Genomic DNA, 16,092 nt, shown 5'->3' on the forward strand with positions numbered 1-16,092 from the left:
TCTCCTCCCCAAACTCTAGGGTGGTGGCCCCAACTTTTGTGAGCACCAGGGTAGGTCTACCCTCTTTGCCATAGAGCCTGACTTCTCCATCCATCCTTCCTTGGTGTCATTCTTCCTTCATTTTATCTGTTCTCAGTCCCTTTGACTTCAGGCGGGCAGTGTTTCTGCTGATATAAATTCCCCTAAACCTTATCAATTTTTAATGTAATTCAATGGGATACGAGCCACCAAAAAAAAGGGTCTCCCACAGATCTCTCCTGGATTTTTGCCTCTCCATTCCTGTCTGCTTCTAAGACAGTTGATTGGATCCAGGCGTCATATGCCTAATCTTTTTAGCAAACATTTGTCCAGTCACATCTTTGGCCTTTCTTTTTTCAGAGCATGTTATGTGGGTTGGCTGAGAATTTTCTAAACTGTCAATTGCTGGTTCCTTTCTGTTTAACTGCTTTTCCCTTAAATTATCCCTTTCATCCTGCATTTTACCGTAAGTAACAGGGAGAAACTAGGCTGCACTCTTCATGCTTTGCTTGGAAATCTCTCAGCTAAAATATCCGAGTTCATTACTTAGAAGTTCTTCCTTCCATCTGACATCAGAACACAATTTTAACAAACTCACTACCATTTTATAACAAGGATCACCTTTCCTCCAACTTCTAGTAATGCATTTGTCATTTCCTTTTAAGACCTTTCCAGAATTGGTTTTAGCATCCATATTTCTACCAACAGTCTCTTCAAGGCATTCTAGGCTTTAATTCTCAAGTGCCCCCACACATTATATAATTCTAATGTCACTTCCACATTTTTAGTTATTGATTACAGCAGCATCCCAACTTTCTTGTACCAAAAACTGTCTTAATTTACCAGGGCTGCTGTAACAAAGTACACAGACTAGTCAGTTTAAACAACAGAAATTTATTGTGTTACAGTTCTGGAGGCTAAAAAGCTGAAATCCAGGTGTTAGCAGGGCCATGCTTCCTCTTAAAGGAGAGAGTCCATTCCATGCCTCTCCTGGCTGATGTGGGTGGGTAGCGATCCACTGCGTCTCCTGACTTCTGGTGGTGTGAGTCCCTCTCTGCCTCTGTCCCATGGCTTTATCTTTCTCTTTCTCTCTGTCTGCTTGTGTCCACATTTCCTCTCCGAGAAGGATACCAACCTAATATTGGATTAGAGCCGATGTTAATCCAGGTTGGCTTCATTTTAACTAATAACATCTTCCAGGGTGTTATTTCCAGTTAACAAGAAGTTCACATTCAAGGACCAGGGGTTAGGACTTGAACATGCCTTTTGAAGGAACAATTCAGTATTGGAAAGCTGGTGATTCTTGAAGATTCTAATGCCAGTGTTCCACAGGCCAAATTTAAAAACCATTGTCCTCTTGATGAAAGATAAAGTTTGCAGGGTTCAGTTATCAAAGAAATCAGGGAAGTGGGCGGTGTTAGTGGTTGGAGGAGAGTGAAGATTGAAACAGCAGAGCTACTTACATTATGTTCTGCAAAGGGCAGGGGGAAGGGATAACCAAGTACAGATAAAGAGCTTTATTCTCCTTACTGAATCTTCAATGACCTTTTCTTCCTAAGTGAAAAATAGGCAATGTAGGAATAGAATTCTGCACAACTGCAGCCACCTATTTCATGTCTGTAGTCGTTGTTTTCTTGCAGGTGGCAGAAGAAAGGAGCATTCTTGCTGTTTTTAGCGGTGGAATTGAGTTAAACTCACCTCATACTAAATATGTAGCCTGGGAGACAATAAGAGTGTGGTCAGAAACTGATCTACTCTTTCTGACTCCTTCATCTGGGAGGCCCTCTGACCTGCCTTCATTCCATCAGACCTGATGTGCTCCCATTATTTCTAATGTCACTGCCTTTTCTCTGGTGCCTGTTCTTAGACCAGGCTGGATAAAGCTGCTTTCAGGAGACAATAATCCATCAAGACTGGTGATTCTTTACCAGCGGGAGCGCCTGTCTTTAGGGGGAAGTAGGATCCATTTTCAAAGTTTCGTGAAGCTTAGAGGTATACTTACAATGCAGGCCAGAGCTACAGTTTACAAAGCTGCATTTCTCTTTGCCATTCATGCTAATGAAGAAAAGTGGTGGGCAGACTCCTTTTTGTATTATGCCTATTCCTTCATGAACGCAGCTAAATAAGAATTTTACTGCATTTACAAGAATCTATAGAGAAATGGTGAAATTTATATTTGCCCTATTGGATACTCAAAATTAACTTAATGCTCAGAAACAAATTGTGCTATTTTACAGCTCGGATATGGACATGCAGTAAATTTCGTTGTGGGGAGACAAGACTAGAGGCTAGCCTGTGCTCTTGTTCGGATGATTGTTTGCAGAGGAAGGACTGCTGTGCTGACTACCGGAGCGTTTGCCAAGGTAAGCAGAGGGATGTTGACGGCCAGTTGTCTCTGGGAGTTCAGTGATCCTAGAGCTGGCCAAGGCTGCAAAAATAAAACAAGTCAGAGAATCGTAAGCTACTCCATATGTGTTTACTGCAGAAGAAATGTGGTTTGTGTAGCATGGAGGAAGGGAGCTCACAGCCTCGAGGTTATGGAGAAGAGGGAGCGTCAAGCCCCTTATTCATCTGTGAGGCAAAGTCTTTCTCAGGCCAATCCCTATGCCAGCTACATCTGTGGTTTGAGAGGCTGGATGGCAGATGCTAAAGTTTAAAGATCAGTCAATAGGCTAGCTGCCCCAAGTACTGGTCTGTTATACCAGTGCTACTGCTGAAACAACCTTATCCTGAGTGGTTAAATGACTGATTAAGGACCTCATAGTGTCAAAGCAGAACCCAGAAGAGGGTCCAGTTAATTCAACTCATTGTACTTTTGAGGTGTGATTTTTTAATAAGTGCTGTGGTTTTTTTTTTAATATCTGATGCCTCTGAATACCTGATAAAATTTATGTAAAATGCACATATACACATTAGGAACATAATTGCTTTAAGCTATACCCCTGTTTTCATAATACCACACATACCTGAGCCAGCTACACTTTTAATATATTTTCAGACCAAACAAGAGATTAACTTGAATTCTGGTTTTTAAAATAGGAGGTAAAGGTTATGGTAGAAACATTATTATCTATCACCTATTAGTAGAAAATGAGGTTTGTACTAATAGATAAATCTGTTTTTATACAAATGTAATTGAAAATCAGTTTTTTTTTAAAGATTAATTTTCTCTATTTCTCTCCCCCTCCCCCCGTTGTCTGTTCTCTGTGTCCATTCACTGTGTGTTCCTCTGCATCCGCTTGCATTGTCAGGTGGCACTGGGAAACTGCATCTCTTTTTTGTTGCATCATCTGGCTGCATCAGCTCTCCGTGTGTGCAGCACCACTCCTGGGCAGGCTGCACTTTTTTCATGTGGGGTGGCTCTCCCTGCAGGCCACACTCCTTGTGTGTGAGGCTCCCCTGTGCAGGAGCACAGTACTGTGCATGGCACGGTACTCCTTGCACATGGCAGCACTGTGGGTGGGCCAGCTTACCACATGGGTCAGGAGGTCCTGGGTATTGAACCCTGGACCCTCCATATGGTAGGCAGATGCTCTGTCAGTTGAGCCACATCTGCTTCCCTGAGTATCAGTTTTAAAAGACCTATTGGAGAGAGAAATAAAGGCCAGAAATGGTACCCCTTTTCTTAATGATAACTGTGTAAGATTTCATAGTGACTTTGTATCATTTTTTAAAAATTCCTCTAGGGTAAGAATAGTTTCCAATTTGTTTATCTCTTTAATAAGTTTCACTGACCATGCAGTGTCTGATTTCTACCTACCTTTCCAACTCCAGTTTTATTTCTTAACTTTTCATTTCAAGACTTAACCTTAGTTCATGTGGTGACTTTTCCAGCTGAATTCATTGTACAATATTGCTTGAATTGAACAGAGAATAAAAGAAATTGTTTTAAGCAGTTATGGAGTTGACTATTACCACTATTGGGTATTTTGATGGCATTATTTCAGGTTTTATGTTATTTTTTAATAAATGTAAATGTTTTCCCACTTTTCTAAGGATTTACTTATTTTCAGTTACATTTAGATTTTTTTTTAAAGTTTATGATAAATTTCTAACATATACAAAGAGAGAGAGAATAGTACGTTTTCCACATAGGCCTATCACCTGACTTCAGCAATTTTCAACACATGGCCAGTCTATCTCATATTGACAAAGTGTAGTTGTCACAAAGAGAAAAACATGACTCTCACATGAATGTAGAATGAACATGTCAAAGTTTTTTTTTAATTTACTAATGATATAACCAGCTTGAATGTATAGCCAGGCATGAGAATTGAGGAGGTGATATGTATAGGACTGAAAGAATTGCTGAGAAAAAAATGCTGCAACTGTAACCTTTGGTATACAGAAATGATTTGCATTTCTATAGGATGACCTTATTGCATTGCTGTCAGACAGGAATCAGTTATATTGCTATCAGTTTTCTACAAGTTAATTGCTACCCTCAAGAAGTTGTAAAATGAATAGCTAATAGAAAACTAGATAAAAGTATATACACTCATAGGTAATTAGATAAGCAACGGTGGGCCTTTTTCACAATTTCCAGCATGACATTAAAATCAATCACCCCTTTGGCTTATTTCCAAGTTTTGGATGTTTTTTTCTTAAACAAAATATGTTCTTAATCCCCACAAACTGCGCTTTCCTAATTTTAGATCATGTTGAAGCAAATCCCAGAGTTAATATCATTTCTTTTGTAAATATTTTTTGTATGTATCTAAAAAAGAAGGATTTAATTAAATTACAATACCATTAATACATTCAGATTTATTATCATCAGATTATCCATTTGATGTTCAAATTTTTGTTTCATAATTAAAAAAAAAAGATAGAGTCCATATTGCAAATGGCTGATACACTTAAGTCTTTTAAAAGTACAGATATCCCCTTCCTCTCCTTTCCCTTTGAAATTTATATGTAATAGAAATGGCATTATTAGTCCTGTAGTTTCAATCTGGGGTTCACTGATTGCACCCGTTTGTGATTTCTGCTGTTTGTAGTGCTCTGTATTTCCTAAAAATCAGTTGTTAAAGTCATATTCAGATGTGGTTTTTAATTTATTTTTGGTGACTATACTTCATAGCTGGTAATGCATATTTCCATCAAGAGGCACATGAGGTCTGCTCGTCTCTTTATATGGGATGTTAGCCTTTGATGCTCATTACCTAGATCTATTAGGGATGGTGTATTAGTTAGTCAAAGGGGTGCTGATGTAAAATACCAGAAATTGGTGGGTTTTCACAAAGGGCATTTATTTGGGGTAGGAGCTTACAGATACCAGGCCATAAGGCATAAGGACTTCCCTCACCAAAGTCTATTTTCATGTATTGGAGGAAGATGGCTGCTGACGGCTGTGAGGGTTCAGGCTTCCTGGGTTCCTCCCTTCCAGGGTCTTACTTCTCTCTGGGTTCAAGGTTCCTTCCTTCCCAGGGTTTGCTTCTTCCTGGGCTCAGAGTTCCTCTCTTCCTGGGGGTTGCCTTCTCTTTCCTCTGTCAGCTTACTTCCCAGGGCTCCAGCTTAAGGCTTCAGCATCAAACTCCAACATCAGAACTCCAACATCAGAAACCCTTCTACTCTGTCTCTTTCCATGCCTTTTATTGGACTCAGTGCCCTAATGACGTGGCCAGGTCAAAGCCCTAATCATAACTTAATAACGCCCAGGTACAGACCAGATTACAAACATAATCTAATACCTATTTTTGGAATTCATAACCATATCAAACTGCTACAGATGGCAAATTCATATTCTCTCATTTATACTTCATTTATTAGCTGGAATGTTCTATCAAGAGAAACTTCCATGAAAAAAGAATTTTTTAGTTAGAATTTTAAAAAACGTGTTTCTTTCAGTTTCTCCCATTTGCTATCACTTATTTTCATTGACTAATTTTTTAAATGCTTTCATTCCCTCTAGATTGTTATCTCTCTATTCATTAAATCCTTTTATCCTAGCAGTTGGAAATATGTGTCCTTGAGGCAAAAAAATTATTAAAAAAACAACAGCACAAAATGACAGAATCATCCCCTTCTAGCCAAAGGGATTCCCTTTCTTCTGTTCCTTGGTAAAGAAGGGCTTCCTGTTATTCAGCTAGTGCAGTTACTGATCTCTGCCAAGTCCCCAGTGGCGTGGCCCTTGCCAAAATGTGCAACAGAACTAAACATGTTCTGGAAGAACTTAGTCATTGGAGTAACATAAGTGAAGTGGTTCAGAAAGATCCCGCCTGTTGAACTTGCTTCTCTTTTCCTACCTGCAGTGCAGCAGGCTAAAGAGTGTGATCTTTTCTTTTCAGGAGAAACACCATGGGTGAAAGAAGCATGTGGCACAGCCCAGCAGGCTCAGTGTCCAGAAGGGTGAGGCCGATATGGGGGTTTTATCGTCCATTCCCAGCTGGCATGTGGGAATGTGGTTGAGAGGCAGGGTGGAATCTCCCCGACTCTATTTATGTTTCAAAACAGAAAAGTTACCAAAGGTTAGATTCCTTGTGGCTTCAAAGTCTTGACAGACTTTTGTTTGCTTTATCATTTATAAGCACTTTCATATTAATTTATTATATTCAGGTTTTACAATAATGACTTTAAAAAATAGCCAGAAGCATTAAACAATGACATTCTATGACCAAGGTTCTATGGTTAGGACCGGAATTTAGGTGGAATTGCCCTTGGAGGAACTCATTTCTAGTCACACCCTAGCACCTCAAACTTGCTCTTCCTGAGAGGTTGGGGGAGAGGCTTGTCCCTGGAAGGTCTTCTAAGGGAAGGTGGACCTTGAAGGATGAATGAGTAGGACTTTGTCAGGTGGGGACCCTGAAGAGCACATAAATACCACCCGACATACCTCTCCACACATTCCTGATAACCCTCCTGGACCTCCTCCAGCTCTGGACACGTGCCCCACACCACATCCAGGACGGGTGGCCATCCCCTTTCCTCAGCTGCCCTCCTGCCCTTTCACCACTTGACTCTTCTAATCCAAGCAGTGGGAGGAGGAGAATGAAATGCAAGAAGGGGAAAGGAATACCTGGCTTCAGGAGGACTTGGTGGGGGCATTTTAAATAGCATTACTTCATTTAAAAATATTTATGGATAACCTGTTTTTGTATCATACTACTTTCATTTACTCCAATCTTGAGATACAGCTGCCCCTTCAGCAGCTTCTAGGTAGAGACGCAAGCAGTTTCTAAAAAGATTTGAGTTTGTGTACCAGCTTTGCCTGCAGGACTTTGCCCAAATCATGTATCTGATGCATCTAAAATATTGGAATAATATTAATAAATAATTCCAGGCTCAGAGGATTTAATGTGAGGATTAACTGATCTAAAGTAAGGGAAAATGCTGTATAAATTATAAAATGATAGATTTTAGGACTAGTACATGGCATATGGTAGGTATTCAAAAAGTCTTAATATTTTTCTAGTGGGATTTTTCTGTAATTGGTTGTTTTATTAGATAAATTTAATATTTGCAACTATTACCAAATGTGCCCAGAATCAAACAGCCTAGATTCAATTGACCCTTTCTCAGAGTACAAATTATATTAACTCATCTCTCTGAAAAAAGCATAAAATAATGATATTGGCATTAACACAGTACTTATTAATTACCAAGTAGTTTACGTATTAGGTATTAACCATCCTACATATTACTCCTTGTAGCAACCCTTTAAGGTATGCCATATTACCTTTGCCCTCATTTTACAGGAAATGAAACTGAGGCACAGAGCTGTGAAGCACGTTGCTGGTCACTGCTGGTAATAGCTGTGGACAGGAAGCAGACCCGGGCATCTCTAGGCCTGGTGCTCCTCAAGGCACAGTTCTGAGTAATGGGCATTGTGTAATTGACTGGAAAGAGGAGCTAAGGCGGGGGATAATGGGAAGAATTGTTTGTGGCCCCAAGTCTCTGCTTCCTTTTGCTAATTGTGAGGAGAAGGGACAGTTTGTGAGCAGGAAACCTGTTACCCAAGGGCCTTGGATTAGGAAACCCAAGTAACCAAGCCCGAGGGGGAGTGACCAGTCTGCCAGTAAACCACATGTCCACCCTGGTTGTTACCGTGTGACAGAGGGATTACCAGACAGCCTGGGCCAACTGAAAGCAAGAAAAGAGCAGGGGAAGCAGCAGGGGAGAGCAAATGGCACTTGGCCTGTCTCTGACACTTTCCATTTATTCCCTTGGAGCCATTCTTCCCCCCGCCCCTTTGGAGTCATGAATGGCAGATATCCAATGACCATTCTGTCAGTTATTCTTAATATTCACTGGCAAACACAATTTTAATGGCCAGAGACATTCCATGAAATGAAGTTTTCTTGCTGGACATTTAAGCCAGTATTTCTGTTTGCTTGTTTGTTTTCCCATGTTGTTAGTCACCACAGTATAGTATAGTATACTAAGGACCTCTTAAGTAGTCTGTTAAGCACAGAGAGCCTGGTTCTGGCCCTGTTGGCGGGGATACCTTGCGTACGTGACATGATCTTCTCTGTCTGCCTCATGCGTAAGCTGAGTTCATATCAGTACTTGGCTTGCAGTATGCTTTAATCCTTTTTGCTAATAATTAAATGAAATAATAGACTGTGAGATAAACATCTTGGCATATAGTGAACCCTTATCCCAGCTTCCTCATATGCAGTTAGAACACAATTGATGCAATGTTTAACCTTATTAGCAATCAGAAATAAAAATGAAAAGAAGATACATCATAATAATAAATACATTGCAGGTCATGAAAGGTATCAGCCACCTCTTGTGTTTGTGGAAGTAGAAATTGACATAGACTCTTGCTAGAGAATTGTGACAAAATATGTTAATCTCCTTTGAAAGTGATTATTATCCTTTAACCAGGACATTTCATGTTTAGGAATATATCCTAAGCAAATAATTAAGGTTGTTTTAGCTACAAGGATGATCATGGTACCATTGTTTTATAACTTTGTTTTTGAAAATGTGCTCTAGCTAGCTGGGGGAGATAGGGAGCCATAAAAAAGAGGTGTACTGGGTGTTTGGACCCCACTTTTGATCCCATAGATGTACGAACCATGTCTTTTTGGCTGCAAGGCTATCTTGATATTTATGAATATAAAATTTTAACCAGAAATAAACTAATGCTTTTTAGTTTAAATTATATTTCCTAATTTTAGTAAGCTACTTTAGGGCACTTTAATTTTTTAATCAATTTTCCACACATTACTGTTAAAATATTCCCAGTTTTTACTTTTTAGTTTTTAACTGAGATGTGGTTCGTATACATTGAAATGCAAGTATCTTAAGTGTACAGTTTGCTGTGCTTTGGAAACATTTCGACCTGCACAATCCATACCGCTGTCAAGATGTGCTACAGAATATTTCTGTCACCCTGGAAAGGGGCCTCATATGTTCCTTTCCATCCACCCTCAGAAGCAGTCACTATTCTGATTTCTATCACTGTGGGTTCCTCTTCTAGAACTTCAGATAATCGAGGTCGTGCCATATTCTCTTGCATCTGGCTTCTTTTGCTCAACCCAGTGATTTTTAGATTCATAAATGTTACTGCATGGCTCCTGTCCCTCAATGGACTTTTGCAGAGTGTTTCCTGAGTTGAAACATTAGTGCCTGTCTCTTTCCATATTAGTTCCATATATGGCCTTTAGGGCTCAGCTCACACGTCACACCCTAGGAGAGCTCTTGCCTTATGAAGACTGATTGTGACACCCTTCTATGTACTGAATAGCACCCTATACTCAAATCTAGTTCTAATCACCCCTGTTTATATCTCAAATTGCTCTCCTGGACTGGGACTCTTAACTCCTTCATGCCTTTATTCTCAGCATCTGCAGAATTTCTGATTCAAATATTTGTTAAAGAATTAGTCTACAATAAAAGCTGATTTGGGAAGTCGTGTTACTCACCCAAAGGGGTGCTGAAGCAAAATACCAGAAATGGGCTGGTTTTTATAAGGGTATTTATTTAGGGTAGGGGCTTACAGATACCAGGCCATAAGTATAAGTTACTTTCCTCACCAAAGTCTATTTTCACGTGTTGGAGCAAGATGACTGCCAACATCTGTGAGGGTTCAGGCTTCCTGGGCTCCTCCCTCCCAGGGTCTTGCTTCTCTCTGGGTTCAGTGTTCCTTTCTTCCCAGGGCTTGCTTCTTCCTGGGCTTAGAGTTCCTCCCTTCCTGGGGCTGGCTTCTCTTTCCTCTGTGTGCTTACTTCCCAGGGCTCCAGCTAAAGGCTTCAGCATCAAACTCCAACATCAAAACTCTAACACTTTGCCATTCCTTTTTATCTGTGCCCTAAAGATGTGGCCCAATCAGAGCTCTAATCATAACTTAATCACACCCAGATACAAACCTGATTACACACATAATCCAATATCTAAATGTGGAATTCATAACCATATCAAACTGCTACAGAAGCAAATAAACTTTCGTTCTCTCGACTCTCCTCACATTTGTTTGACAATGTGGAATTAGATGGCAATACTGACATCTTTTCTAGCTCTTCTCAAACACATTGATATGTGAAAACATTATTAAAATTTTTCTTTCTAAAATTTTTTGTAATCATATTGGGTTCTTTGTCAAAAATTTAAAGAGTAACTCTAATCAAATTTCTTGGGGTGGTATATTTTTGTGCAAAAAAATTCAGATATGAAATAGGTTGAGTACAAAGTTGGAAATGTTTTCTTTCGAGTACTTGCTCGCATGTGTTGCACTTGCAATTTAAATAAATGGATCGTGTTTCTAGCTCCTATTCATAGGAGCCTCAAACTGGAAAGTACTCAAATGTCCATCAACAGTAAAATGAATGAATTGTGGTTTCCTCATTCACTGAAATACTAGACAGCCATGGGAATGAATGATCTCCACCTACATGCAATGGTATAGATGAATCTCCTAAACATAGTGTTGAGCCACAGAGGACAGATGCAGCAGAATGCCTACTGCATGATTCTGTTTGTGTCTAAATAGAAGTGCCAAAATAGGTGAAACTAGTCTATGCTGTTAGAAGTCAAGATACTATCTTTGGTAGGAGATTTGTGGTTTGCAGTGTTGAGTGACTGAAAGAGAGTATAAAAGGCTTCTGGGTGTTGGTAATATTCTGTATCTTAATCTGCATGATGGCTGCACAGGGGAATTCAGTTCATGACAATTTGTTAAACTATATATTTTCAAAATGTATACTTTCCTGCAAAATATTACATGATAAAAGATATATAAAAAGGGGAATAGCCTCTGGATGGGGGGGATTAATCATTTTAGCCTCAATACTGGTCTAAAAGGTGACTGCAGTGTTTCCAAGGTTGAGATTAGGATAAAAAGAGAAAATACTTATCTGAAGGTTAGACTTTCTATTACTGAAAAATAAGGTAGAATTTTAAAAATTCCACATATCCAAAAGATGTTAGCATAATCATAACTTTTATAATTTTTGCGTTTGAGATTAGAATTCAGTATTTACTTGGCTTGGCTCCAGTTTGGTTCGTTCCTTAGCCCACACCTGGGCTATAGGAGGCTGGAGAATAGACTCCCACCTGTGCTGATGGCTCGTTAATGCTCAGCTTGCATGCCTCTGACATACCAGAAATGACAATTAATTAGTTCCATGTACAACTACCGCTGTAGGATACTAAATGCCTTTTATTCAAGTGAAGCAATAGTTCTTATATGGCATGTTGTAATGATCCACACTGCGTTAGCTGGGATTGAGGTTTGGGAGCAGAGCAACTGCATAAGGTTAAATAGCTAGTCAAGAATGAAGCTGAGACTTGAACTCAGGTCTCAGAGAGAGCCCCCTTCCTTTTCCTAACAGCACACTGCCTGGCCCACACACTCTCAGAGTAATTTCACACATGTGCCCCTGATGTCATAGACAGCCAAGGCCAGGGGGTGAGTAGAAATAAAGAAATGTGGGCAAAGTCATTTGAATTCTAGAGCTCGGGGTGGCAGACCTTAGAGGAGAAAGACTTGGATACTTTTTATTGCACTTATTTTTTCATAGTGTACATTTTCATTAGGATTACTAATACTACATAAGTATTGATTGTTGAAGAGAGATAGCAAATTTTTAAAAAGGGAAAGGTAAACTTGACCAAGAACTATTTTCTTACTGTACTTCCTAAGCATTTTCTTATTTAGAAAATTTTAAGTAGTACAAAAAAGTGCATTTATTTTTTTACAATCAAAATAATTGACTGACTTTTGTTTTCCATTTTCAGGTTTGAGCTGCCACCAGTTATCTTGTTTTCCATGGATGGCTTTCGACCTGAATATTTGCAAACATGGAGTACTTTAATGCCTAATATTAATAAGCTGAGTAAGTCTTCTCCCCTAGAGGAATGCCATTGATAAAAAGGCACCTCAACAGTCAATCTCAGGACAGTGCCCCTTCCTTTGCTTTAGTGGTCTGTCTTGGCCCAGGTCCTCTCAAGATCCTCATGGTGTTACCACAAGGTATCTATTTTCAATGGGGAGTGTAATTTCCTACCTATTGGCTCCTCCTTATTTTGCCCACATGTTCATCTTTTTGTTTGTTTATCTGGATTTGTTTTGTATTTGGATATGAATTCTGTCCTGTGGAAATCTGTTGGTGTAAACTGGCTCAAAAGTGATATCTTTCAGAACCAGGTCTGGGTCTTAAGCAGAGGAGAAGACCCTGAGGGAGTCTGGGTAGATTGGGCAGATCCAACGTATACCTAAGCTCCCATAGGCATTAGATGTAGGATCTATTCCCAGTTCAAGAATGGCAGAGCATGGTTAGAACCAGAGTGTTGGCTCCTTATTGTCCTACCATTCTTCTTCCTCCTCTTCTCCCAGGCTCTCTTCTATTACCAAGATCCTCAGGATAGATGACAATTTTACTGACTTCCTGGGTTTTTTTTCTCTAAATTATTTTTAAAAATAGCTGTTTGACTAACTCAACCGAGTTTTCTGAGCCTCAGTTTCCTCATTGATAAAATGAGACAGCTAGATCTAATGATTTCTACTGTTAATTCTAAGTCTAAAATTCCATGATTCTGGAAAGACAGTAACAGAAGCAGCCCTTGCCTCTTCAGCTTCTCCCTTGTTCCCTGAGGCAGTACTTTAAAAATTATATATGTTTACAAGAAAAGCTGTGAATTTGAAGAAAAATCATGCATGAAATACAGAATTCCCATACACCACCCCATCACCAACCCCTGTCATTGTTGTGGAACACTTGTTACAATTGATGAGAGCACTTTTTGGTAATCGTACTTTTTTTTTTTTTAACATTAGTTACCTTTCTTACAGTTGAGGAAAAAATATTAAAATAGTACTATTAGCTATAACCTATAGTTTATATTAGGTGATTCTCCCCCCCCCCCCATAATACCACCCTATTACTAACATCTTGTATGTGTCAGACGTTTGTTATAATTCATGAAAGAACATTCTTATACTTGCCTATTGTATACAACAGGGTTCATTGTATTATTGAGTCCTATGTTTTATCTTTTAATTTTTATTCTAGTATATATATGATCTAAAGTTTCCCCTTTTAACAATATTTACTTATATAATTCAGTGTTGTTAATTATACTCACAATAATGTGCTGTCACCACCATCCATTTCCAAGCCCTTACAATCAACCTAAATAGAAATTCTGTATATACTAAGCATCAGTTCCCTATTCTCTCCCCTCATTCTATTCCCTGGTAACCTATATTCTAGATTGTAACATTATGAGTTTGCTTATTATAATTAGTCCTGAGGCAGTACTTTAACAAAGAGTTTAGGAGTTTGGGAGTCCAGAAATAAATGGACTAAAGCCAGGGCTAGTCATTTACTACTGAGTAACTTGGGCCTGGGAAGTTAATGAATACCTCCCAATTTCTGTTTCCTAATTTGCATTTCATTTGGTAATCTGGATATCAATCCTCTGTCTAAAATGGAATTTAATTTGTCAGGCTTAGCTGAACTCTCTTTGAAGAGGAGTTACTGGATTTGCCCATCCCTTGAGAGTTGACTATGATCACATATACTGGACCATTGAGAGTTTTCCCCTTTCCAAAATTAAAATAATTTTTCAGTCATCCAGACAGTACCTCAATCCTCAAATGGGTAAAGATATCACCAGCTAGGTCTACCAAGGCCAAGGGGACTACTTGTTTCTAGGTGGCCCAATTGAGAGCAGACTTGATAAAATAGGAACTCTGGGGCCCCATCTCCAGTTTTTTTGAAGATGCCTGGGTTGGGCTATAGTAGTTGAGATTACTATGCATGAACTGACAGCACAGGGCACTAAGCCCCATGGATGATTACTCAGTGGACCAGAATGTAGGTGTCAGACTCACACTCTGGCATGAAAGGAAGACATGTTCTTGTCTCTGTGTGGGTGACGGCAGACAAGGAAGGGCCAGGCCAAGGTCAGGAGATTGTCAGGTGAGGCAGAGGTGGTTGGGCCTGGACTGGAAGTCAGGCTTCCTGGAAAGTTGGGTGTTAGGCTGAGTATTAAGCAAGCCTAGTAGGAGCAGGAAGAAAGCAAAGATCCAGACAGGAAGACAGGTGGAGCTTCGAAATTCAGAGTTAGCACAGTGGGAATTATTGAAGAGTTAGAACCTTGAAGTTTCCCACAGCAGGTGCCATTTGCTCTCTACCCTCTCAAATCCTTTCTTCTCTACATGCCAAATAGGGGTTACGGTGGGGCATCCTGGGGACTACTAGGAAGTTTGGAGTCCCTGCCTTTCCAATTATTCTTGATTTCCTTGAGTGCAGGAAATCAAACAGGTAATGGTAGTGGTAAGCTTTCCAGGAGGGGATGCTACTAAACTCTACACAAAATGAAAAATGCATTTTGAGCCTATGAACATTCCTGAGCAATTGGCCATTTTTTCAGTTTGTAGGAATACCGTAAGTAATCATATTTCCTTATACTCTTCCTTATAAGAAGTTCTTAAAAATTTTATTGTGGTTTTGATCTGTACATTCTTTGCTTCACCTACTCATCAATTTAGTCCCTCCATCCTTTTTTAAAGTTTATAGTTATAGTGGAGATATACTTATTCCATTTATATCTTCAGACTTTTTGGGGGGATATGTCCTTTCCTTTTCTTAAAAAAAAGAATTTTTAAATATTGAACTTTGCGCACAGTAAAAAAGATTCTAATAGTATTAAAAGAAATACAATAAATAAATAAATAAATAAACTTCCCATCTTCCCAGTTTTCCTCTCTAGAAGTGATCAGTCTAGTTGGTTTATTTTGTGTCCTTCCAGAAATAGTCTATCTATTTGGTCATTGTTTAGGTTGGTGGGATCTGGAGGAGAGAGTGGTAGAAGGCAGTTTGCTCTCTGGGAGTCGTGCTCTGGTAGCTCTGGTTCAGAACCAAGTGGCCCAAAATGGCTGGGGCAGTGTGCAGATAGTTCGGGGTGTGTCCAGTTTAAGGCATGGTAAAGAAGGAGGTGTTGTATTTTCACAACACTGGAAGCTTCGTTTGTATTTTATTATATATCCTGTGGCTTTAGGCGCTTAAGAATTTGAGTTTGTCACCCTTGTTTCAAAGAAATAAAAACAAACTGGCTTTATATTGCTGATCATTGTATGCCTTTTTCCCCCACTTAAATTCTTTTAATTACATAAGTGGTTAGATGTCATTTAATTTTATTATAGCTCTCAAAATAGTAAATGTGTCTCTTTCTGGTTAGGGACAAGAATTATTTGTTGGTACTATTGACTAAGTAAGAAATATATGATTTCTCTCCCGAATTAAGGATCAGAGCAGTTTTCAAAGTCATCTACATCAGGATTACTTGGGGTGCTTGTTAAAGTGTCGGTTTTTAAAATTCCCTTCCCTCACCTCCTGTTCTCCCATTAGAGTGTCCCATTTAATGTCCTCTGATATGAGACCCTAGAAGATTATGAAGAATTTCCCAGATCCTCTTAGAGGCACTGAACTAGAGGATCATACGAACTGGTGCCTGTCAGAGAAAACATCCCTTGTTCCCAGCTGCAAAGCTTGTTACTTTCTGAAAAACAGTCAATTTCACTTTTTGTTTTATCCTAAATAGAATCTATGAGGGTGAGGCCATCTTTTAGAATTAGGCAACAGAATATCCCTGCAGGAAATTTCTTATCCTTTCTCACTG

General features: G+C 39.3%; 1 protein-coding gene across 1 annotated transcript in view; it reads left to right on the forward strand.

Moving 5' to 3' along the window:
* The window catches only part of ENPP3 (ectonucleotide pyrophosphatase/phosphodiesterase 3), a 95,305-nt gene that overhangs the window by 17,227 nt on the left and 61,986 nt on the right, over positions 1–16,092 (forward strand). The window contains exons 4-6 of the mRNA XM_004450132.4: positions 2,256–2,381; positions 6,309–6,369; positions 12,205–12,302. Of these exons, the coding sequence (XP_004450189.2) occupies positions 2,256–2,381; positions 6,309–6,369; positions 12,205–12,302 (285 nt within the window). The remainder of the gene's footprint in view (positions 1–2,255; positions 2,382–6,308; positions 6,370–12,204; positions 12,303–16,092) is intronic.

Source organism: Dasypus novemcinctus, chromosome 11, assembly GCF_030445035.2.
Source record: "Dasypus novemcinctus isolate mDasNov1 chromosome 11, mDasNov1.1.hap2, whole genome shotgun sequence".
Classification (NCBI taxonomy): Eukaryota; Metazoa; Chordata; class Mammalia; order Cingulata; family Dasypodidae; genus Dasypus; species Dasypus novemcinctus.